Source organism: Anoplopoma fimbria, chromosome 22, assembly GCF_027596085.1.
Source record: "Anoplopoma fimbria isolate UVic2021 breed Golden Eagle Sablefish chromosome 22, Afim_UVic_2022, whole genome shotgun sequence".
NCBI classification, from domain to species: Eukaryota; Metazoa; Chordata; class Actinopteri; order Perciformes; family Anoplopomatidae; genus Anoplopoma; species Anoplopoma fimbria.
The window spans coordinates 9,782,192-9,808,521 of NC_072470.1; the positions used below are offsets into that span (position 1 = coordinate 9,782,192).

At 40.3% G+C, this 26,330-nt stretch overlaps 1 protein-coding gene across 1 annotated transcript in view; it reads right to left on the minus strand.

Annotated features, from left to right (window-relative positions):
- Positions 1-26,330, minus strand: part of LOC129111603 (gamma-aminobutyric acid receptor subunit gamma-3-like) — a 95,200-nt gene that overhangs the window by 34,904 nt on the left and 33,966 nt on the right. Inside the window, exons 3-7 of the mRNA XM_054623614.1 lie at positions 18,712-18,803; positions 18,134-18,265; positions 14,184-14,266; positions 8,546-8,683; positions 2,116-2,268 (exon numbers count right to left, since the gene is read on the minus strand). Of these exons, the coding sequence (XP_054479589.1) occupies positions 2,116-2,268; positions 8,546-8,683; positions 14,184-14,266; positions 18,134-18,265; positions 18,712-18,803 (598 nt within the window). The remainder of the gene's footprint in view (positions 1-2,115; positions 2,269-8,545; positions 8,684-14,183; positions 14,267-18,133; positions 18,266-18,711; positions 18,804-26,330) is intronic.

The window sequence follows — 26,330 nt, forward strand, 5'->3', positions numbered from 1 at the left end:
CTTTCAAGAGCGGGCTTAAGACCTTCCTTTTTGATAGCGCTTATAGTTAGGGCTGGTTCAGGTTCGCCTTGGTCCAGCCCCTAGATATGCTGCTATATGCCAAGACAGCCGGGGGACTACCTAGGATACGCTGAGCTCCTCTCTCCTCTTCTCTCCCTCCATCTTTATGTATTAATCTCCTATTTATGCACATTACTGATTTTGCTTCTTCCCCGGAGTTCTTGTGCTTTCTCGCCTCGCAGGTTCCCGGGAATCGGGGTTATATTTGGACTGTCATCGTGCCACCTGCCGAGGCCCTGCTGACACCCACTACTACTACTACCACTATCATTATTAGTCACATTACTATTATTATTGCCTGTACTATTACGCTTATTGACTTGCTTGTACCCTGGAGTCTTTGTGCTTTCTCGCTTCGCAGGCTTCTATAAATCGCGACTGTACCTGGACCGTGGTCGTGCATCCTGCTACGGCCCTGCTGACACCGACTGCTACCACCATTATTATTACTAGTCACATTACTATTACCTGTACCATTAAGCATTTTAGCTTTACTTCCACCCTGAAGCCCTTTTGCTTTCTCGCTCTGCAGGTTTCCATGAATCGTTGTGGTACCTGGACCGTAGTCGTGCCTCCTGCTGTGAGCCGACTGACACCCACTGCTACTTCGATTATTATTATCAATCACATTACTATCGCTATTTTCATAATTATAATTCTACTGTAATAATTGCTGCTGTTATTATAAGTAGTCTTATTATATGAATCATTTATGTCATATACATTGAATGTGTTGTATCTCTGTTATGCTGTTCATTCTGTACACATGACATCTATTGCATTCTGTCCATCCTGGGAGAAGGATCCCTCCTCTGTCGTTCTCCCATAGGTTTCTTCCTTTTTTCTCCCTGTTAAAGGTTTTTTTTAGGGGAGTTTTTCCTGTGCCGATGTGAGGGAAGGACAGAGGATGTCGCATGTGCGCAGATTGTAAAGCCCTCTGAGGCAAATTTGTAATTTGTGATTCTGGGCTATACAAAATAAACTGAATTGAATTGAATTGAATTATGTTGACGCTTTAATAATATAATATACCTGTTTTAACATATTCTTATTTCTTTACTCGTTTACATATTTTATTGCACATTTTAAAATGACGTCTTTATTATGGCACCGTGTTTGTTATTTACCGTACGCACCAATTAATCACCCAGCCAAATTCCTCGTAAGTGCGACGTATCGCTTTACCTATTTTTTGGAACTATTTTGGGAATTCTTTTATTTGCCGTTCTTCACTAAAATGTAAAATTGTTAAATATTAAATCTATATAGTATACTGTCGTGGACATTAACTCGCCAGACACTTACCTTGAGTTCCACCTGAAGTAGGGACTGCCAGCACAAAATCATCATCATCATCCACAGGAAAGCAAACAAGCTAATGGTAGGCATGCAGCGTGGGAGGAAAATAATTAAAAATAATGGTCAACTCATGCAAAGAAAATAAGATTCAATCTACAATAAAGGACGAAACTGAAATAGGAAACACTGATAGTACACGCATTTCAAATTATACTAAATGACCAGCTGAAGGTGAAACATGCATATTTATACAGTATAGCACACACACACACACACACACACACACACGGACACACAATTATAGTTTTTGTTCTCTCGCTCCACAACAATGTTGAGTGATGCCAAAGTATTCTAGTAATATGATTGCTTTTGCCGGTAATAACTACTGCAACAAAGGCTGGGGAATAATATTGCAGTTACCAATCAAAAAGAGATTATTGCTTTTGCTATCGAGCCGTCTAAATCTCAGATTGAATGTGAATTATCAAAAAAGCTTTAAATCCTGCCACCAATTTCCGATTCATTTTCCTCATATTAGATTCGGCTCGTCTTGAATGAGCAGCGGCAGAGACGTTCATGTTATCTGGTGAAAGTTTAACCGTCACTTCAATTAAAATATTGGACGTCAACTCTATTCCCTACCACTAATAATTTGGTGGGAAAACATATTGCAAGAAAGGAGGAATAAGTTACACGAGCCCTTTTCGCATGATGTACAGTTCCCTTTACGGCCACGCGGGTGGCGCAGTTGCCTACCTAAGGCCGTCCTTGCAGGCGTTGCGTCGCTCTTGATCCAGAAGGAGACCCAGGAGAGGACAACAGTCAGGATGCAGGGGATGTAGGTCTGGATGGTGAAGTAGCCCATTCTTCTGCTGAGGTCAAAGTACACGCTCATCACCACATAGTCACCTGCCAGGAGAGAGGAGACAGAGTAGATTTAGAGGGGGGTTTTTTTGGGATTAAAAAGGCAAAAATAGAACAAATATGTTTAACCGCGCTACCGACGTGGCTCAACGGATGGCGGCGTCAGTCAGTCAGTCAGCCCGCCGCTAAAACACACTCCGCAAATATCTCAGCAAGTATCGGATGGATTGCCATGAAAATGCGTTCCTCTCGTGATGAATCAGGATGATTCATTTTGCCACCGGATCATCCCACCCAGCAGCTTCAGGCGCTCATTTGTGCCCACTGCTATCAGACTGTACAACAGCATTAGAAGCAACAGACTGTCCCGTTCACTCTGGACAGCCAGCCAAAATCACAAACACACACACACACACACACACACACACACACACACACACACACTGTCTGGCACACTCAGGACGTTCTGACTACTTCCCTCTCCATTATTTAGCCTGGACTTGATTTGCAATTATTACACACCAAAAACATATAGCATTTATCAAATACTATACTATATCCATTATTTTTATTATCATTGTTATTTTTATTACATTTTTATATTCTGCTCATTATATATCTATATCATACATTTCAAGTAAATCTGTGTAAATCTGGTTTACACCGCTTTAGTAAGTGGTATCATATTACTATTCATATACTATATTCTGTATTTGAGACGATTTTTGTGGAAAATGCTCTTTTGTAGTTCTATTTTTAATCTATTCCTCATTTATAAACTTTAATTTTTATAACCGTTGACCTTTCTCTATGTATGTCTATACTCATTTCTGTCCTCGTGTGCTGCGACAGCCAATTATATATTTTTTAATATTATCAATGAATAATATTATTATTTCTCCCCCCCCCTCAGAGCTCTGAGGGAAAAGTTATAAATTGTAATAATATTAAGTTGCATCATGTTGCAAGGTGACCTTGTCATGTTGTAAGTTACACTTTTTTCAATCCACCCATGACCAACAGCCATCATCCCCGAGGATCACTGAAGCGGCACGCTGAGTAATTAAAAGGTCTAATGTGCATCTGGAGGCTGCATCGTGCTGTGCTCTTAACTGAGGCCAGAACCACATTTTACTGCACTTTATTAGATAAGCTGCGATAGTCTGCAGATAAGTCAGCAGATTTTGTAAGAAGACATATCTACGTATTGCGTAACAGAATGCAGGTGTATCGCTTACAAAACAGCCAGGCGCCGGGGAAGGACGCTTGGGGAACACACAAAAAGATTAAAAAAACGAGCCATTCGGTGTCGGTGGAGTTTAAGTGAAACCGTTTCAGACGGTTTTATAATGAGATCTTTAGAAGTCTCCAAAACTGTAGTGACATCCAAGGTCTTCAGTAACTTTAATCAAGACCGTCTGTGCAGTGAAGAGCGGATATACTTCACTGAAATTTTCGGTCACACAAGACATCAGAAAAGTGTTCAATTTTTCTGATGGTTACGAATAAGATCCGTAATTGCTTAACACAACAAAATCTTTATCAAAAAGGAAGGCAGACGGGGAAAAAAAAAAATATCCGGCGAATGAGATTTAAGAAGAGCAGAGGGCAAAGAGAGATGAAGAGGAGTGAAAAACGTTAATGGAGCCCAGAAAACCGAGGTAGAATCTTCTCTCCGACTTTAACAACTACACAATGCCATAATCGGCGTGAGGGGAAGGAAAAACGAGGACCTCTTTACTGGTCCGACCAACAGTGGGATGCTTTTTCTGACGGCAGCGGGGAGAAATTGAGCTGCAACACTCAGCGAACAAAAGCCATTGTTCCGTAACCTTGACCAGACGAGCATTGCTTTGCATTTTACTGAAGATTGTCGTTTGATAATCCGCCGCCAAAAATTGAATAAAACATCTGCAGAAGAAGACCTATTGTCCTCGGCTCGCAGCCGAATCTCACCTCGTACACGCTCGACATAGAACGGAAATCATCCTTTTAATTGCCAGGCGCAATGAAAGGAGCGTCGTGTCATTGCGACACTGTTGCAGGGGAGTGTTCATCGCTGGCAAAGGTGAGCACGTAACCGTTATCTGCACACTACCTCGGTTTTTACTTTTTCGGTGGTGCACATTGACGTTTTAAGGCATTTACAGTTTAGGTCTTTTTAATTAGTGTCGGACACCTTTTTTTACTTTTAAAAGACACTAACGTCCAATGCGACTACGCAGGAGGAACTATTGCAGAATAAAATATACATGATGTGATGTAGGTTGGAAGGACAAGGGTGTACCATCTGGCTCCGAGGTTTAGATCACGCTAGGCAGCTCTATCTAGGTGACAGACTTGACTTGTTTTGAGCTTTGTATGATATGTGCAACTCAATAGGGTGTAACGTTGGCTGGTTTGGAATAATGGATATGGCCTCCACAGAGCCCACAATCTGGTCAGTGATGAAGTTGGACTTGGCGCGTCCCCGGGCGTCATCGTTAGGCACGCGAGCCTCCAGTCGTAGGGTGACCGCGTGACCTAGGCCCAACAACAACGGGCATCAGGCAAGCTCTCAGATGAGCCCGTCCTATGTCAAATATATGTGAGAGGTGTGTGTTTTCACAACTCGGAACACCACAATACAATGAAGCTCATTTGGGTATTAAAAAGACAAAATCAGTGTCTCGCTCGTCGTCTGCGGAGCAGCATCGCAAGTTTGACTGTACAGTCGGGCTAAGTGTGCGTAATGTATGTACGCAATGTGTAATGTGGATCATTAAAAGTGGTCGGGACACAAATACGACCGGGTTTGTTATGTTCAATATTATTTCCCGGACACGATTGAAACCAGAAAGAGACAAACTACAGACACTTGCGCGCAGGTGAAGGTACTACAAATTTTGCACAAAAATGACATTCACATATTTTGTTTTAATGTTTTTTGCTCAAGGGCATTTTTTTTTTTTAACAAAAACACCGATGTAGATAGCTCTTAAGAAAATAATTACTGTTAAAGCATCAGGTGATAAAAATGTGTGGAAGTGGAAAATAGAGACAATATGTAACGTGCATTTAATCACCTTATATTCATATAGAGTCTTGTCTGTAAATACCACGGTTTCCGATACAAAAATGCAATTAAGAAAGACTAAAGAGAGCATTTTACAGCCCATTAAGGAAGGATGCGTGTAATCTGATCTTGTACTAAAGAGAATTAATTAACTGTATATCACAAAGAGTACTGCAATTTACCTGGTTAATGTTACACCAAAGGGAACTTTAATCACAGCACAGTCTCACCAAAATAAATATGTCTATTTTATGTCATGTACCCATGTATGTCCAAGATAGAGTGTAGGTTATTTTAAAGCAATTCAAAGTGGGTAAAGATTGAACGTAATTTCGGTTGGATTAAAAAAACTATTTAAAGATATCAACATAAAATTAAACAACAATTCATTTTAGCTCGACTGACAAAACTGCAGAGTTGCAGAAGCGGGCCGATCCAGAAACACTGCACATAATTATTAGAATCTAATTTGACGGTTTAATGCACAGAAGTCATTCTTGCAAATAGTGCCGGATAATAATGTTAAGCTTGCCTTACAGACTGTATGGAGGATATAAAAAAATGTACATTGCCAGATGGACTATCTATAGCTGTGCGCGTGCACTGTGCCCGTGTGGCGACTTCTGTCCTCGTACCGTACATTGTAGCAAACGCACTCCCGCAGAATACTTATTAGCCCGAGTTGCCCGCTCTACACTTTGTCCGCAGGCTCTGTCGTACCATGCGGTCAGGTCTACTTTCTGTTTGGGAGCTGCGAGGAATTTCTGGGTGAAAACCGTTCCATTAATGAGCTCGAGACGACTCAGTTGAAATGTTTTTACAGTGGCTCGTTGCTCCTTCACTAACACACTGACACACAATTGCAGTTATGTCAAGAAAGCGGCATAAGTTTGGAAATCTTTTTACAGTTTTGTATGTGGGATAGTTATTAATGATTCAGTTATTAAACTTGATAATGTGACAGCGGCACTTGTGTTATACAAAAGTATAGTTCAAGCAAAAAAGCTGTAGCTAGCTAATTAAGCCAACGTTATCGCCTTGATTTGGTTAAAATTGCCGTTTTAAAAAGGAAAATCTTGTGAAAGGGTCCCACGTGTGCGTCTGGTGGCTACATACGCAATATCATTTTAAAACCAGATCAGTATGGCAAATAAAAATAACGTAGCGCTGTCTTGAATAACATTTGCTTGTCGTTGGAGCGTGAACTTCCCCAACTCGAATAAACAGAAGGACAGCTGCCAACTTGGAAGCTCTCGTGGACATCTTCAACACGTGAAGAAATCAAAAGCTAGACGGACCTGCGGGCCCAGTTACAGTTGCTAAGCTGTGATCGGACAATTGATACCTTTCTTCTTTAATGTCTGCGTGCCTCTGATTTTAAAGTGGTCAGCTGCAGGTCGGTGAAGACAGTAAAGGGATATTTGAGAAGCAGAGAAGGAACATCGAATCCAATGTCAGTCGTGACCCATGATGTTATCAGAGAACAAGGCCTGGGATTCTCAGCAATTTTACGACATATTCCTCAGAACGGGCATTTGAAGAATTTCCAGGGTAAAGAAAGAAAAAGAGAGAACGTCAGCATTTCTGCAACGTAACCGAAGAAAGGGGCATAATGGGAGCTTTCGGGGAATTTGCGAGGGGATAGTAGAACAAAGCGCCCAAGTGTTTGGGATTCCGCGTCGGGGCCTTTCGAAGAGGACGCCGCTGAATTGATAACGAAGGAGGATTTGTGGCGGGGGTCCCCGGCGGCGCGGCGGCCGGGGACCTGTCCGCTCTCTCCTCATTAAAACAGCCCCGTCTCTCATGTGTTTATGAGGGATGGAGGATAACGCTGGAGAGTTAGGAGACAGAGAGAGAGAGAGAGAAGGAAATAAGAGAGGGAGAGACACTTTCAGCGCTTTTGCAGTTTGTCATGATGTAAATTAATGATAGGTATTTTTAGCCGGGGATCTAATCATCGTGCGTGTGGAGATGGAGCCGGCAAGTGAAACAGGAAAGAGAAAACGAGGTAATAAATGAGAAAACTGCTAATTTCTTGAACAGCATGAGGTAGATGTGTAGGTTTGCCGTTACTTTTGAGCATCTCAGCAGAAAATGAGCTTGGCTGTGCTTTGACAATGCAGCGGGAGTCCAGGAAAACATGTCGTTTGTAAGGCCATCCATGTGTCTCGGGATGCTAATCAGTCAACTTTTTTTCCTGTCGTGATCAGACACACGGAAAAACAATTTCTTATCAGATTAGATTAAACAGGATGCTTGATTAGTTTTCCCAACGGGGGCAACAGTTAAACCGATATGTCGGTTAAAAAAAAACCCGTATATATCCGATTTGAACATCTCGTGTGAGTAAGCGGACAAACGCTACCGCGCTTTAACATTTTGCAAAATGAAGCCGTACGGCTAATTCCCATTGAGCTCCTTATTCATTTGATGCCACTCCTCGTTATCTCTTTCCTAACCATGCAGGGTGCTCCTGTTCCTCGAATATTCACGAATGGAGGTTCAGCTCTTAGAAAGCCGAATTGGGTCACATTATGCAGACCCGAGCGCCGAAGACAAAAGACCGCGTGGCGCAAACTAGAAGGATTATGCAACTCGCAAACAAGGTTAAGAGGGGTTAACGATCGCTGCGTCGTGCTCTTTCTCTATCTCCCTCTTTCATAATGCTTCACTTATTAAGCTGTTAGAATCTGTCACCCAAAAGCATTAAAAATGGATTAGGAACTTGTCCATCCCGTGCCAGTTGTAGGTTTAATTACAGCCACCTGTTGGGGCAACAACACTTCTCTCTGTCTCCCAAACACACTTAGATTAAGTCATCAAAGAACAAAAGGCCTAATAACCGCACAGAAAGCATGAGAAGAGAGAAGGAAAAGGAGTGAATAATTAAACTTCCTTTTCAATCTTTAATCTTGGTGATTAATGTCAGTTGAGAAACCTATTTGCCCTTGTACCCGGAGGGAATACTTATGAGCTTTGTGCTTGTAGTTTTATGATTACATTTATGGGCACGGTGCTAATGTTAACCTGTGCGAAGCTCGGGGCGCCGAGGTAGCAAAGCAGCTTGAGAATTTCATTTGGAAGCCTGCTAAACAGCTAACCAGTTGCAGAAAGCTAGTCTGCAGCTGAAACCTTGCCATTGACTTCCCCTTAAAAGGTAGGGAGGAGGTGAAAAGAGCTTCCCTGAAGGGACTAATAACGTTTTGTATAATAACATCGGTCACAATTCAAATGACAAGATCGTTGACCTTTTGCCGTCTTTCCTACCTGCTGTTGTCGTGAGCACATCCGTGGTGTTTCTGAGCCCCATGAAATCAAACTGGTAAAGCCTCCAGTACTTCTGGTCCGAGGTCTCCACCGAGTTCCGGCTCCACTTGTACACGATCTCGTCTCGCGGGTAGCCGTCTGGAAACGACACGGAGAGCGAGTCAAAAAGTGTGAAAGAAACAGACAGGCGTAGAGCGAGCGAGAGAGAACATAGGAAAGATTAACGCAGCAATGCAGCATTTATTGTATGCGTGATTTATACCTGATTTACACACATTCATACAGCAAGTTTTTATTGGCAATTCAGCGGACTGCAGACCAACTGAGCAATTACGGTTATCTTGTTTGCTTGGAATCTGCTGTAGTTCACCGAGGGTGAAGAAATACCCCGTCTCCCATGTAATTCAATGTATTACTCGGTTTAAAATCTTAATTTCAGTGGAATAATTTCACCTATTTCAAGTCAATTGGTCTCAAGGGCGCTCTTGAATGAAATTATATTTTAATGGTAAAAAAACAGAGCAGCCCTCGCTTGGGTGTGAAAAGGGGGAAGGCTGCTTTAAGGGAAAATAAAATGAAATTGCTCATGGTTTATTCGTAGAAATTATTTCATTTTTGTAGTGTTAGATTATAGGCTAGAGCATCTCTCATATACTTATGTGCAAAAGTACTATTCCACGGAGGAACCAAGTGGAACTCGCAAGTACAATGACCCTGCTCGAAATGCGTTAAAGCCAGAGCCGCTGATCCTGGACGTGATGAACACTAAAACGGCAGGATTTCACTCGCTGATCCTTGCTGGGTGAAGCACCTGAACACAAGCACGAAGCGGCACGCGAGGAATTCTACGCTAAACTAACGACAGTGTATATAAAAAAATAAAAAAATAAATAAAAGAAGAAGCTGGGCTCATTTGACAAGTTGAAGCAATTTTACTGAGAAAAAAATGAGTAGCAGCAATAATGAGCAGGCCTTGTTGAGCCCTGTAGTGGAGAGCAGACTTAATTATGTTAAACAGTCTCATTTAGGGGATAGCCATCTATAACCAAGAAGAGCAATCACCATCATGACATTTTTTTTTTTTTTTATAAACACTAATATACAGTAGATGGCAAACATTATTGCAATCATATTTCTCTTGGTGTCTTTGTACAATTACCTCCGCTTCAAACAGTATTACCATTATGTTACCAGTGTTTCTTCATAGCAACAAAATGTTACTCGTATTTCATGCCTTTAAAAGCCCCCTGAAGCAACATGTTCTTCCGCAGTGACATAAACTACCCTGTTATGTGGCTTTGCCTCTAATATTTGCCACGTCTATCCTGCAAGCAAATATCACAAGGGAGCGCCACTTCATATAATGGTAAACAAAGTCTCGTTATGTGTGAGGTTGAAAACAAAACAAGGCGAGTAGAGATATAAAGGATTTAAAGTCACACGCAAATTTGAATTCTCCTCGTTTCTTGCGTTGAGAACGTAGGCAATAGTGATACTGCAGCTATTATGAAGAATTATTTGTTTTCCAAATTTTATGATTTTGAACTCAAAAGCTCACGTCATCGTCTCGAACGTGGAAAGCATGCTTATCTTCCTGCGGTGTGCCTGCATACGGATGTTCGGGCTTTGTCCGAAATACACTACAGTGCGTTTAGTTATTGTAAAGAGAAGGGAAAGAAAACAGCCGACTCGAGGCAAAACTCCACACCTTTTGCAGAGCAGCGAGTGTTTTTAACAACCACACCTGTGCAGAAGGTCGGGAACAGTTTATTTCCAACGTCAGCTGCTTTGGGAATTTGTTTAAACCGTAAGCATTCGGTATTCTTTCCCTTGTTTTTTACACCGACGCCACGCAGTTTCACACGGGGCTATTTTTCGATGAGGTATTCGGGATGAAAAGTTGTGAGGAACACAAAAATCAGACCGAAAACTTCTCATGATTGACCATTCAAGAAAGTCCTGTGCCAGGGTTTCAAATAATGTAACAAGCCCCCCCGTGGCAGTTACGATGGAGGTCCTCAGCTCTTTGGAGATTGACAGCACTGCTGATTACATCTTTAAATGCATGACCCGCCTGTTTCTACAGCACTGAGAGGTGGCTAATTCTGCATTTTGTATTGGGAGGTGATCACTTTCCAACTGCTGCAACAGCCATTTTGTGTTTGAAAATAGGCCAAAAAAGAATACATTCTACTTAACTGACATTCTTTTCAACATATCAGAATGGTTTAAGTCATATATATATATATACACACCATATACATCTTGCCTTTAAAATGTTTTGCTCTGGTTAGGATTTTACTAATGTTCAACTACCGGATAGTTTGAGGTGAAACTTTGTTCAGACATTCATGGTCCCAAGAGCATGAATCCCACTGTTTCCAACTAACCGACTACTAGTGCCTGCTCGAAGAGTCGCTAGATTTCGGTAGCCAATTTTTTTTACAGTTCTGACAAATTAGTGACTTTTGGTAGCTGTCAGATGATCAACAGGGATCAAAGAAATGTACTGAAAATGTCATATTTTGCCATTTCTTGCACACAGCAAGACATCAATCACGGCCTGCATTTTGTGACTGATTTGACATCACTCATATATAACGGTATGGGCAATGATGTAAATATCCCACTAATATAGCACCACAGAGGGGGTTCTTTAGGTGTGAAGTGATTGCGGCTATGCCCGTGGTGTGGATAACCGCATGGGTCCGCGTAATCATAGTTAAGGCTTTTATGCTGAGATCACCTGCCATCTGAAGAGTGTTGGAATAATCTAAAAAATAAAAAGACCACTTAAAAGCCACAAATTCAAAACGTGTTTGCAAGGTGTCTGGAAAACGTCTGCTATCAAAACATATTAAGAAATAATGAGATAGATTAGCGAGGTCATCAAGGCATTCATCATGTTTATACTGTTATTAATGAAATTGATTGCAGTCATAACGGGAAGGCTTTTAATTTGCTTCACGATGAAGAGACGGAGCATTTTTGTGCATTAGGGCCTCTACAGTATCGTAACACATTAACAGCCACGCGCGCTGAGTGGTAAGAGAGGTCGATAGCAGTGGATGTTGCAGCGTGTAGGAAAGGGTTATGTGTTTGGACAGTGGATAAAAAAAACGAGGTCTTTTGTGTGTGGCTTCATCATCATGAATACTGTGTCTAACCAAAGTCTGATTTAACAAGTAGTCTTGTTCAGTTTTTAACGGGGGGAGTTAATATTATTATGCCAAAGACAAATAAAAAAGAAATTTGCTGCCATCTGCATTTGTATTCATTACTTTTGACTAATATCATAACTTTTGCTGCAAGGCCACATCTAAAATGTACAGAACACCGTGAAATTATGCAGCGTTTTTTTGTTGTTGTTGATTAATTAGCTATCAAAATGGTTTCAGCTTCGGCGAAATATAAAACGTCGGTGCGGCTGAAGATCTTAGCTGCTCTTGTGTCGCAGCTACAGACAGAAAGAATGTCCGTCCACACGGTGTGGCAAAAAAGGGCTATTACTGCAAATCCTTTCATTGAGAGCAGAGACATAATGGAAGCCCATTTGCGGTCAATAGCACTTTCACAACCAGCAGTGTGACAGTGACATCTGCTCTAATCCCACTGTGATGTGAAAATAGTCAAGTAATTAGCCGAACTCAATGCAGAGACGGGGAGGTTTGATAATGGTCTGTGATAAATACTGCCATCTGTAGGCGTATCAGGTAATGATTATAACCTTAATTAAATCATATCTAGCAAAAGAAGATGACTGGTCCGACAGAATGACCCGTCATACAAAATCAAATGTGATTTTGGTTCATTTTAGGTGGGGGGGTAACCTAATAAGGCACTGGTAAATGGGACGATAAACGCTTTGGGATCCCAATTTCACGCCAGCATAAAGCCATTGGTAGTGCTAATGCGGTCGTTGTGCCATAGTTTCCGGCTCTAAACCACTTAAATGTGCAAGAACATAGACATAGCTAATACAATTCAGTTGTGTGTGTGTGTGTGTGTGTGTGTGTGTGTGTGTGTGTGTGTGTGTGTGTGTGTGTGTGTGTGTCCCCCCCCAAACACATTAAGGCTTAGGTAATCCATTTTTTTTCCCATTTCAGTTTGTATCTCCTTAGATATGTTGCCAATTTCAGATATAAAAAATGTTGATCTGTTACAATAGAAAATTGTATCATCATTTACCTCATTAATATTAAAAACTAGATGGATAATCCTTTTTACAGCTAAAGCCGATGAGACACAGGTCGTTATCTTATCCACTGCCGTTCTTGTTCTTGATTCATTCTCTTCATCTGTTAAACCCTCAGTCTAAAACTTAGCTGTCACTTTTGACCAGACACTGACTCTGGACTGGTGGGGGAAGCGTTTGACTCGTTTCCGTTTTTCCAGCTGAGAAATATTGCTGCGTGTGTGAGCCTACTGTGTCTCAAGCTGAGAAGGAGATGATTATTCACGCTTTTTATTTCATGCCGTCTTTATAGGGGGGCCAAAATGCTGCTGCTGAGATTTTGACCAGAGCTTCAAAGAGATGTGACGTCAATCCTGGTCTATTTTCTCCGGCTTCTTGTTGAACATTTATTCCTATAATATGTCTCTAGTTTATGTCTTTTGTCTTCGTTCTGAAACACTTTGTGACGTCAGATCTTTTTCTCACCTACATGCCTAAAAACATAACTAAAGAGCGTGTGTTGCTGTAAATCACAGAAACACTCAAAGCTAAGCCTCCTCCATCAGAAACAGTAGTGGCTCTACTGATGCGGATGCTGCGGCCCTCACTGTGGCTCTATGTTCGTCCTCTTCATTCTCCTCATCTGAATCTCAGGGGCCATTGGGAGGAGCCGTATAATTCAGAGTGCGACGTGTGGGAGGAAGAAACGGAAATGTATACACAATAGCCGGGTCAGAAATTTAATGCGTGGGAAATGCAGGTGTGAATCTGTGACTTTGCCAGACCTATGTTATCTCATAGGAGCTCTCAGTTCAGCACTTCAGGACCTTGGACAGCGCTTAGATTTGTCAATTCACAGCAGAATTAGGGTGCTGATATTTCAGGATCTTGGTCGGGGCTACAGATTGGAACTTGCGCAAACCTCAATCAGACTAGACTAACATATTCAACTAAACAACCCCTCTGCTCCTGCACTCTCTCTGTTGCCCTCTGCATAATGATTGAAGAAGCCAGTATTATCTGTTCACAAAAATAATATCAAAAAAGTAGTCTCCCTCCTTCAGTATATTGCAGCTGGGCATATACCTCTATGTAGTCTGAGTAAATATAATATGTAAATAATAAAATTGCGGTGACGCAAAATGTTGCCCTAACAGCAATTGACCTTTCACAAAAATAAAACAAAACGTTTGTGCTGAGGTGGGTTAGCAGCTGAGGTTTGTGTTTGTGCTCTTCGGGTAGCACAGTTCAGTTTCCATACTCGTTTTTTGTGCCCTCACTTCCACCTGCTCCGACCACCTCATACTGCAAACGCAAAGGGCAATCTTTTTTTGGAACCATTTTGACGTTGCTATTTGGATTTCTTTTTTTCTGCTTTGAACATTTTACCTTAGCAGGTGTTCAGATATGTGCATATTTGTGCATTTGTGTGTGCGCATGCGTTATGCTAACGCCAATACTCACAGCTGGAGAAGACGAGAGGACAGGAGTGTTCGTCCATTGGGAAATTATGGAGTTGCAGCTGGCATTCTGCGTTTATGGTCATCCTGAAGAAGGAGAGAGAGAGACGCGGAGAGAAAGAGAGAAAAATACTTGGTCATTGAAGCACATGGTGTGAATGCACAGATGTCATCACTGCTTATATCACATAATGCACTTTTTACACTGCACTATATAGAGTGCTGGCTTCGAAAACCAGATGGCGCAGGACCACACTTGGTTGCTTTGTTGATGTGCGGAATCCCTCAAAATGACAGAACTGCTAAATCATCAGCGTCAGACGTGGTTTTTGGCAAAGACGGCATTAACTTACAGGTCGGGGGCCCAGAGGCATGTAAGCTTCTAAAAACAACAGTACTTAGCTACGATCACTGGACAAGTCAATACACCAGATGTTTTGGAAAAGCAACGGTGAGCACAAAGACACAGCGGATTAGTTTTACGTGCAAAATAGAAATCAGACTAAATTTATATTCCCTGCGTGTTACTTGCAATATATCATCCTGAAATTAAATTTTACTGGATACGACGATGGCTGTACCATCGTGAAAATGGGATTTTTCTTTTGACTTGTCCCGGTACAGTTTCTCATTAATTCACTGACACAAAACAGAAGCCTAATTCAAAGCAGGAAGGTGGCTGTCGTGCTCGTCTTGTTTGTAGGTGAACAAAGTGCAGATGAAGTCCTGTACAGTCCCAATTTGCATAATCTTCCATCCTTGTCGGGAGCCAGGAAGTCCAAATTTGGGCAAGAGTGCCGAGCCGAGGTGAGGGGAGCAAGAGGAAAGCAAACGCTGCTGAGATGAGGTTGTGAGAGATGCATCACTCAATGCAAATACGCCTCCAAACATGCGCCTCTTTCAGACTTAATATCCTTTTAATGAAACAATAATTTTCAAATTCATCACCGAGGCACGCATTAGCAGAAGTGAAATTAGCTATTAAAAGACAAACATTTTGTGGGAAGCTGTGGTGGTGAGGAGTAATTTCATGAGAGAATATGTTTTTTCCATTTGTGTACACGTAGAGGTTTTTAGAAGCTCCATTACTAAAACTCATCTGCTGATTGGATGTAACAAAAGGAAACTGGTGGTAAAACTAATTGTGTGTGTCTGGTACGGGCCAATGCTTTGAAAGATCAAACTAAGGTGGTAAATAAAATACATGTATTTATCGCTACACATCTTTGTCTGAATACAAACAGCAATTTGTGAAATGTAAGCATATCTAAAAGCATTTTATATATATATATATGTGATCATCAAAGCCAATAAGCAAGAAATCGGATTGTTTGACGTTATAATAAAACAATAAAAAAATCTCGTAAGCTGCGTTAGGCACTCGGGAAACAGCTGAAAAACAGAATACTATCAATCTGTAGAGCTTTGTGGCGAACATGTTAGCATAGAGTTGCCCGTTTAAACAACATTAGCATTCATTTTTATGGCCACCTGATGTGTTGGGAGCATTGGATTGTTTCCGACTCATGCCATCCAAACATTTCCAATGTTATAAAATCAAAAAGTCAAAATGTATTGGCTAAAAAAGAGAGACGTAATCATTTCCAAAATTCACGTAATGTGATTTCCTGCTTGAATCTATATCCATTTTCACTTTGCAGCACACAAAGGGAGGCACTCAACTGCATTACCAGGGCGGTTTAGCACCATAAATTACATCTGTATAACCACAATAATATAAAGTATGATGACAGACATTCAAAGCTTCATTCAAAAAAAGCTTACAATGTAAAAAAATATAGACATTCGGTACAGCCCTACTCTAGCTGTTAAATGCTTCACTATGGTAACCAGCTAGCTGCTAGCTGTGTCAGCCATTATGTGCCTCGCAAGTACTTTACAGGGAGTTTATCAGAGTTGGGGGGTTATTGGGCATAATCATTAGTTTAGTTTAAGAAGCTGTTATTAACCCTTAAAATCGCCACAAATCATTACAACTATGAGTTAGATTTTAGGTCATTATTAAAACAGTTTTTTCTTCTTACAGTCACCTTTATTTGATTGATTTGACACCACAAGACAGGATCAGAGCGATCCTCCTGAGCTGTGCATCTGTTCCTCTAAGGGCTTGAAAACAAACACATTTATGGTTGTATTTGCTTTGACGACCAAGGTATGGTTTGAAATCCTGGGTACGCAGGTGAAATTTGATCCTCAAGACAGAAAAAGCTCATGTCAGAGCTTGAGGGTTCATAAACACAGATGCCACTCAAATATAAAAAGAACCTGTCCACTCCAATCCCGAGTGTTTTTTTCTGCAGACACTGACACGGTGAGGGTTATTTTGTCATAAGGCCACGCGCACACACGCACAACGATCCCCTGTGTGTCATTTTTCTCTACCACTGAGAAGCTGTCACAGAGAGCAGAACTCAACAAGCAGTAACACATGACATGATGTAAGAGGAGTTTCTATTCTTCTTTGCTGCGTTAAAGTAGGGCTTTATACCAAAAGCTAAGATATTGTCATTTAAATATTGAAAACAACATACAGGGAAGAGAGACATATAGTTATTGTACAGAAGTACTAGCCATAACCAGGACACAGAGTAGTTCAGATTCTATTGAAGTGTGTGCTGGGTAAGCGCAGGTGGCAGAGTGGTTAAGAAGCACCTAACTAAGGCGCCCTGGTTTGATTTCAGCTGGGGCCCTTTTGAAAACTTTAATTCTACTGTTTCTTTCAAAATAAAAGCAATATTCCTTTCCAAAATGATATCTTTTTTTCTAACCTCATACGATATATATAATTTGGGGTCCTAATCTCGACTATATTGTTACGATTAGGGAGGGTCGAGTCAGTTGAACTGAACTTTCTAGTCCAAGCAGACATTATCTTTGTGTGAAACACACACGGCGGTCAGACAGCTTTGTCAGTGGAAATGTTGCTAAGCTAACTGGCGACACGGTCAGTGACTGTATTAACCATTGACTATATATAAGGATCTTTATCCGTGACTACTTCACTCAGAGCTGCTGTCGATCACAGCTGTCAATCATGACGTCACACCCCCTTTTATAGCATCAAATAACATATCAGAAAAATGTAAACTTAAATACATAAAACCTAAATACATCAGTGTGATAAGAACTACTTAAAATAATAATAATAACAGAAAACATCTTTGGGGGAAATGTATTTGATGTGTACTTTGATCATATTTGATAACATCATATGTCAACAAGAAACCTATGTGATGCTAATATGTGTACTCGCACAAATAATCTAGTGTGGAGTGTCCTCTGAGATTTGAAACCATGTTTTCAGGGGCTTTAAGGACAGGAGTCGGCTGCTTTGATGTGAACAAACAGACTTGTGCACTTACTAACAAGCTTGATGGGAACATACAGAACCATGGGTTTTGATCACTATTGAAAACCACTGCAAGAGACATAAATTTTAGATGACTGCAGCTTGAATTAATTGGCAAAACGCACCAATAATTGCCTATTAATGAGTACGAAAAGTTTGTACTTTTCTGCTTGCGCCACCCAAGCTTCCTTCCTGTTTCCCAAATATGGACGTCATGCTTCCAGCGACTTCTTAGACGACAAGAAGCTATAAAGTGAAATCCATTTTTCAAATGATTTATGTTCTGTGTTGATGTAACAGATGCCAATGTCTATCTTTCCATGTCTCTAGAGGTTTTTAAATGTCTGTACTTGTCTCCATCGCTTTCATATTGATTTCATAATCAGCGGGATTATTCACAATCAGTGGTTGTAGTTGAGGTAGAATTCCAAACATTAAAAAAGGACTTTTAGTTTTGCTACTGTGTTCAGTTGATATTAGAGCTAAGTGCCATTGATTCAATGTGTACGCGTCTTTGTTGGATTTCTCCACACAGACTTTTGTTTCTTGATTAATACTGAAATGTGTGTTTTCACAGCTTTTACCTCAGCGTGTAGAGTACTTTTCCATTGTTCCAGATTCGGAGCAGCTGGTTGGGTGTCGTGATCCAGTGGGAGTCGGCATTTTTGGAATTCCTAAAGATGGTGTCGGGCAACCAGATCAAGCCGACCATATTGCTGGTTGAATAAGAGGCAGACAAAGAGACAGAGCGAGAGAAAGAGAGAGAGAGATGGGGGGGGCAGAAGGTGAGAAACGATTTCTGTTGAATTCTTTCATATTTGAAATGTCTGAAGCGGATCCACTTCCCAATAAGAGGATAATAAAATACCCGGCTCTCACAAGGAAAACAAAGCACATCAATCAATTTGTTCCATTAATTACAGGCCTCTTCCCGAGAGAGAGACGAATATTGTTCTCAAATGAGATATTCACAGTATGAAAGTGTTGCAACACAATCGTTGTTACAGAGGAAAGAAAGAGTCACAGCAGTGTCTTTTAGTTCGTTTAAAAAAAACATTAAATGCTGTGATTCTCGATAGGAAGGTATCGACGCAGCACCCGCACAGCTAACATGTAAGGGAATCTGAAATACAGCTGTATATCCACAGTAAATCCAGCATACCTGTTGAGGGTTAGCCGCATGCTGCTGCTGCTGTTAAACCGCAGACGGGTGTCCACCCAGGTCTGGGCGAAGATAATATCGATCTGGTACTCCTAAGGGAGAGAAAAGCAGACTCAATATAGTGATCGGACAATCCTTTCTTTAGCAGCGTAGAGACAGAAGGAGACGGATGGAGCGAGTGCGCTGGGCGGTCTCGGTCCAGTCCTTCTGGAGCAGCTGAGGTGTCCAGATCAAAAGGAAATACTAAAGCGGCGCAGCATTCACTGGAAACACTCAAATACACATTATGCTTTTGATATGGAAATGAAATTACACCATTTCGAAAATTGTTTACTTCAGCCCTTTTTTTCACCTCGGCACTGACCCATCTTCAAATCATGAGAAGTTTTAACACAAAATCGTGACTTATAAGGTAGTTTTTGTCTAGCTGGTATTTAGTTTGCTTCCTTTCCTTATACAATATGTTAAATGCTTAAAACGTGGATTTTAATACACTAGATTACTGCCATTATTTTGTTATATTTCTATATATTATAAAATATATTGTTTTGTTTGCTTGCAGTTACTAATGCAACCACCCATCTCAAGAGATTTTCTCGTCCTTCTAGAGACCTTGCGTCAAAATAATGGCTGAATATAACCTGGCAAGATATATCTGACAGCGTGTGTCACTCATTTATCTCTACTATCTTTTTTTTTTTTTTTTTTTTGAAAGATGGAAAGATGTACCGACAGCTGGCAACACAGCTGTCCTCACTCACCCAAATCTTAGAATACACTCCAAATAGCGCACTACTGTTGCTGTACTAGTAAGATGAAATGAAACTATTCTGGTTAACAAACTGGTGGCAGCCATTTAGTATAAAAATAAGGGCTCTGGCTCCAGTCAAGAATGTAAGATGAAATGAGGTTGAACTATTCTTCAGGTGTACTTGGCCGCATTCATCTTTCCTTCAATTGCAATATTTACTGTTGGGATTGTATTGGGCAGGTAATGTTTTTCCACACTACCGCTTAGAATTAACGCCAAAAAGTTCAATTTTGGTCTCATCAGACCAGAGAATCTTATTTGTGGAACTTTCTCCCATCTCCCTACTGCATCTCTGGAGCTCAGTGATCTTTGGGTTCTTCTTAGTTTGGGTCATCCCATAGTCCTAACTGGTTGCAGCTCTTCTATTGCTCATAAAAATAACGGCTCCTGTGAATATATCTCAAGGAGGATCAGAAGAAATGGATTTCTGTTTTTTTCTGTCAAGAAAGCTGCAATGAAACAAAGAGTGAAAAATTTAAAGGGGTCTGAATACTTTCCGTACCCACTGTATGAAAAGCAGGTTAGAAGTATCTTCTGGTGTATATTTACATTGTAATGTTTACTTTTATTTTAAATACAGTAAATATTAACTACAATTTCACTAGTGATGTTTTTTTTTTTTTTAGTAAAAGTGGAGAAACGATTGTGACTAAGTGTCCGATACCACACAAACAAAAACACATTCAGCTGAAAATTTAACACTAAAAAATATTCTAGTTTCGCAAGAGATAACCACAGCTTGTAAGCCACACAGTATCTAACCTCGAGACAATCTTGACAAACAGACACTCTATTAAAACCTGAGAGCAGAGAGCTACATCGTGTATACAACCTTGTTTGGTTCACTCTGTCTCCAATAATGTTTTTATGGCAACTGTGACACGGCACGCTTATTGGCTGAGACAATACAACATTTATTTAGTCAAGTAAAATCCACTAATATTAAAATCTCATTTTCAAGTACATAAAACATTTTTTTTTATACTTTCGAAAAAATGTTTTATTCTTTCTAAGAATAATACCGAATACCAGATATCGTATGTAAATAAAGGTAATATTTGAAGGTAAATTGATTGTAGAGTTAATACTGTGTGATTAATCTAAACAGCCGAGAGATTAAACACATTTTAATACCCTTCAGTCAGTTGGGAAATATGCCGAGCTATTCACAGCTTCCCAGTGCAGAGGAAGTGAGGACCTCCAACATGGCAGGCAGAAGGTCAGTACATCAGCTGGAAGTCCTCTATAGAACAAGGCAGACTGGTACTTCAATGATAAGGTCAGACAGGGAGAACTCTTTGGAAGCCATTCTCAATCTTTAGTTGATATGAAATGTAGCAAAAGAAAAAAATGGCATTTCAGAGCCTATTATGTGAGACTATTTCAGAATGATCCGGTTTGGCGAAAGAAGCTGATCTGTGTTCAATTATAGGAGGATTTACTCCAGAGGACAGAGTTGAATTTTTGAAACTTTTTGTCATTTTTTTCTTCAACAAAAGTTTGTAGAGTAACCCAAACATAAGATACATAACAGCGTATTTAAAGTAGAGTAAGTGAAAATGCAGACTGACTGCAAACATCACAATTTCATGCACAGTGATACTCGCTCTGACTTTTTTTTTGACCTTTTCCGTAAACAGACAGACGAGTCCTGACCTTCCTAATACATCTGTTGCCACAATCCCCATTGTTACTGTCGGCACGCTTGACCTTTGGAGGATAATGATAGGGAGACACGCGTGCCAATAATTCAGGCGGCGGACCACAAAGTGTTACGTGTTACATGTTACGCCTGGCGCGAATTAACTCTCACAATGGGATTTTCTGCGGGTCCTTTTGGGGACTACACCTACAAGCCGAGGCGCTGACGCGGGCCCATTATTCATGGGTATTATGCAAAACAATGGAGCTGAGTGTTGGGAGATATCCGGCTGAAATTAACTACGGAGGCTTGCATTATTCCCCTGGGGATCCATTTCAAAGTCAGAAAACAAAGGTGTTAAGGGAGTCCATTACTCATTCTCGCTATTGACAAAAAAAAACGACCAAGCACCAACCTGTAGGCGAGATAATCAAAGGTGACTGGGTGTTGGGTTTTCCCTGCTGGGAACATCCAACATATAAAGTCAGAGACAGCGAGTTGCAAGTTCATTATTTAGGGTATAAATATTTTATCTTAGGTCTTAAAATATTCAGAACGTGATAAACTATTTCCTTCCTGTCCCTTACTGAGTTTTACACAGCGGGCGACGTCACGCGAATGAATATTAATTGTTTCTCGTGTGTATTGCGAGTCCGATTCACTATCGTGGAAAAAGGTGAAGGTGCAGGTGACACTCTTTCACATGCATGTATTATGGCAGAATTGTATTATTTGACATTAAAATCTTCTTGCCATATCAAACGAGAGCAACACATTCAGCACACACTGGCTACCAGCAAATTAAATTGTTGTTACAAAGGTGGGTAAAAATAAACAAATCCGCCCCTACTATCTTGGGGAATGCAAATACTACTCACAATCTGATATTATGAAATCCATTATTAAAGCCCAAGGATGTTGACACCAAAGCACGTCTGACTGAAATGAATTAGCTCGACTTGAACACCTTCTAAACAAATAGCTTCCTCCTTATCCAGCCTCATCATTTTTGCACAGAGGCCGATCTCTCCCCACCAATTACGGCCGTCACTCAGCCACATTTACCACATCCATGTACTAAAACGCGTTTCCCAAGAGGCCGGATAAACGTATTACTTTGTCTTATCTTTATAACTTTGTGTTTACTTGGAGCTTGATTGAAATCTTCACACTCGGTGAGCCGGAAATGTTCTTCTCGCCTGACTGTTTCAGATTGCAAACTTTCAATAAATAAAGTGTCTTCGTTGGTAATGAAAGGCTTTCCTGCTATCAACATTTTCAAATCAATAATTAAATTGGGTCCTCTGTTGTTTACTACTGATTCCTCCATTCATTACATGATGTGGAGTCTGTAAAAATGCTTTTCAATAGTTTACATACAAAACCACGGATTTTCCTTGAGAATATGATGCATTGCAATGTCTTTGTTTAATTCAAATTCTATTTGAGCCCATATTGCCTCCTCCTCCATTATATGTCTGAGACGCACACTAGGGGCTGCCTCCAAAAAGCTTTCTAGTTCAAAGAGTTGCTTCTAGTGACGAAAATTCTAAGAATTAAGACGTTATCTAATAATGATACTGGTAAAGATAAAAGTTATTCAGAAAACATCTTAGCCCTGTTAAACGTAGGTAGTAGCTCTTTTAAGAGGTTAATAGATTCTTCAGCAGAGGAGAAAATGGTGGAAAGAGAAATACTCTCCAAACGCTAAATGACAGTGAGTTAATAAAACTCAGATTAGATCGTGCAGGGAGAGTGTTCGAGGTCGATCTCATCCGTGCTGCGCTCCCATCTCCGCCCAAAGTGACAACGCTATAACACCAGAACACTAAGATATTTGGCAACTGTAAAAATGCAAAACATTTTTTGTGTAAAAACTGTTTTGCATTTTTACAGAACAGTTGTGGTTAAGCTCACCACTGTAGTACAATCAGAATTATGACTAATTGTAAATAATAAGATAAGATAATCCTTTATTAGTCAAGCAGCGGGGAAATTTGCAGGCTTACAGCAGCATAGAGCAAAGTGCACACAAGAGACATCGTAGAAGAAAGACAAGATAAAAATAAAAAATGAAAATAAAAAAAACAAGTATTATAAATAAGCAATAAAAAAAACAGTAGAAAATCAACAATAACTGAAATATTATATTTACAGACAGAAAAAACTATTTCAACTATTATTGCACAGTGTAATGTATTGCACAGGTTTGTATTGTCATGTTTTTATTGTCATGTGTCATGTGGTCTGCTGGGAGCAGAGCTCTCAAACCAGCTAAGCTCTCAAACCAGCTAAGACGCTACAGTAGCATCCTCCATTTTGATTCTCGGGCTCTGTATTCCCACAAAAGTCAGCACTGTCAAGTTTGATATTTATCAACGACACAAACTTGCGTGTTAAAGGTCACCAAAGTTGACGTGTCGCTTTGCCTCAGTGAGCGAATACACTAATTGCAGCAATTCAATTGGAATAACGTGATTTTGCTGCAAAGTTTTGTCATATTAAATGTTGGATGACTAGGCCTTTCAGCTACAGTCAGTGAACCACTTCCTGTAACTCAAACGTAAACCCAGGAGACAGGATCAAAGTACTTTACTTTGGATTGACTATGGTTTTAACACTGTTTTTTTAAGTAAAGGATCTGAGTTCTACTTTCACCACTGATGTTACACACACTTCTCCTTGCTGGTTTACTTCATTAACTTGCCAAAAAAAGTCAGTTCAGCCTTCCATAAATATTTCACCATTACAACTCCCTCATAAAGGATTCTTCTCTGCCTCATTGCTGATCAAGTGAAATCCAGTGAGCTCTAAAACACAGTCTTGCACTTTATTATATTATGCTTTGCAGTGAAGGAAATCTCAAACTTAAGCACAGATCACTGACTAACGTATTTCTTCAGGCAAAACCAATGCCGCATAGTTGGTATAAATATTTATAAGTGAAATATTTATATCTCCCAGACTTTGGAAAATTGGTCACTGGACTACATTTTCAATCCCTCAAGGAGACGAAGAAAGATAAACAAGAGGAAAGTTTGATTTCTCCGAATCCTATGTCAACTTCTCTGTGGTTCTCGTCGTACTGCAGCGTCATAGACAATATTTAAATACGCAGTTTCGTTCTCAGAGCCCTCATATACACCACCTAAATAAACACATTCACCCATGATGCATTGCTGTGCCCCCCAGGCAGCCTCACAGTGTGTGATGGGCAGAAATAACGGTAAACACGACCATTCAACCACCGCTTAGGGGTGCTGATGAACTTCTGTCATGTGTAATAAACAAAACTGTGCGTTACCTGCAGACATGAAGGGCATTTTAAAGATCGCTTTCGTGTGTGTGTGTGTGTGTGTGTGTGTGTGTGTGTGTGTGTGTGTGTGTGTGTGTGTGTGTGTGTGTGTGTGTGTGTGTAGCTTATCTCATAAACATGCCTTTGTCTTGTTCATCCCCAAGGATCAAATAAAAAAGACCTTTGAAACAAAAGGATGTGATTTGCATACCTGGCTGTTTACTTGAAGTCTGTTTGTGAGGGCGGAAATAACACAAGATGAGAAATGACGCAAACTGTCGGCTGAGCTTCACTGAGCATCTGGCCTGAGGTACAATCAACACCTGTGTTTCTCTGTCCAACTTTAAGACTGATGATTTACTTTTCTTTGTGATGGTAACAGAGATAGCGGGACTAGACCTATTAGAGGCCGCATGTATACGCAAGTAGTGCTGCTACAAATGTAGTACTAGGCACGCAACTAGTACTACAATAGAAGTAGTACTAGTAGTAACAGTGATAACAGTGAGCTCATACTGTTTTGATGGTGAGTTTAAGTGACACGCTAAATTAAGGTGAGCATATTAAAAACTATACCTGCTCTCAGCATTGTCACAACGAGCATGTTAGCGTGCTGACGTTAGGTCAAAGCACCACTGTGTACGTGACAGATTCTGAGGCAAGATTATTTAGAACCGGTTACTTTCTCGTTGCATTTATTTTGAATAAATATCCCATTTAAAGTTTGAATATCATCTTAGTCAAATAAATACAATATTAAAACGTACACCTATACTTGTATCAGCAGCAGGATTTTGCTTTAATGCACAGCATGCACTTTTTTTGTTTATCTCCTGAAACATATTTTGATACGTAAGCTTTTCTCTAGTGTCTTTGAACAGGTGATCTTCTTTTTTTTTTCTGGGCTTCAAACATCAAACACAAAGTGCTCATACCTAATTTATATGCAGAGTTTCTCTATAAACACCGCATTTCTGTATACATTGATTCTGAGGGAGAATCGGAGGGAAAGGGAAAAGAAGAGGGATTAGATAAGAGAAGAAACAGTGGAAGGTAATGGAATCTAATGTGGACAAGGGAAGTGATGAGGGCTGACAATGACAACTGAAGGATTTGAGAGGAAAGATGCTGGAGAGGGGAATAGAGAGTACAAACAAAAAATGATTTGTGATCCTCGAGTTATTGCTATGTCAGCTAATCAATATCAGCGGACTCTTGAAATCATAATTTTTCAATTCAATTCAGTTTATTTTGTATAGCCCAGAATCACAAATTACAAATTTGCCTCAGAGGGCTTTACAATCTGTGCACATGCGACATCCTCTGTCCTTCCCTCACATCGGCACAGGAAAAACACACCTGCTCAAGCGTTCTTCCACCTGCTACATGCTGTATACTGACACTGATGATTGATATCTACCTCAATCACCCATATAGTCCCATGTGTTCTTTATTAAATCAATTTCCTTTGGCACTTTGAGCACCACAAGCCGAACGCCATATAAACTCAATATATTTGATAGGACATCTCTACAGCCGATATCTGCAAAACTAGACAACTCGCAACAAAATAATCCAGATTGATAAATAGTATTAAAGGAAGGATGAAAGATATGTGTTTTTGATTTTGTTGCAAACGGTCCCTTTAACTTAAGAATGCATAAGTAAGGCATGCCTACCATAGTCTGGAGTATTTATTTTAGATTATACATTAGTTCGAAAGTTTCCACTATAAGATATACACTATGTTTTTGTAAGAAACTATAAAACAAGCACATAGGGTATGTTTGTTGGCACAAGAAATAAGTGTAACAGCGGAGCCTCGTCTAACTCTACTTTCAACAGGTGTGACCCTTTTAAAAAGATCACAT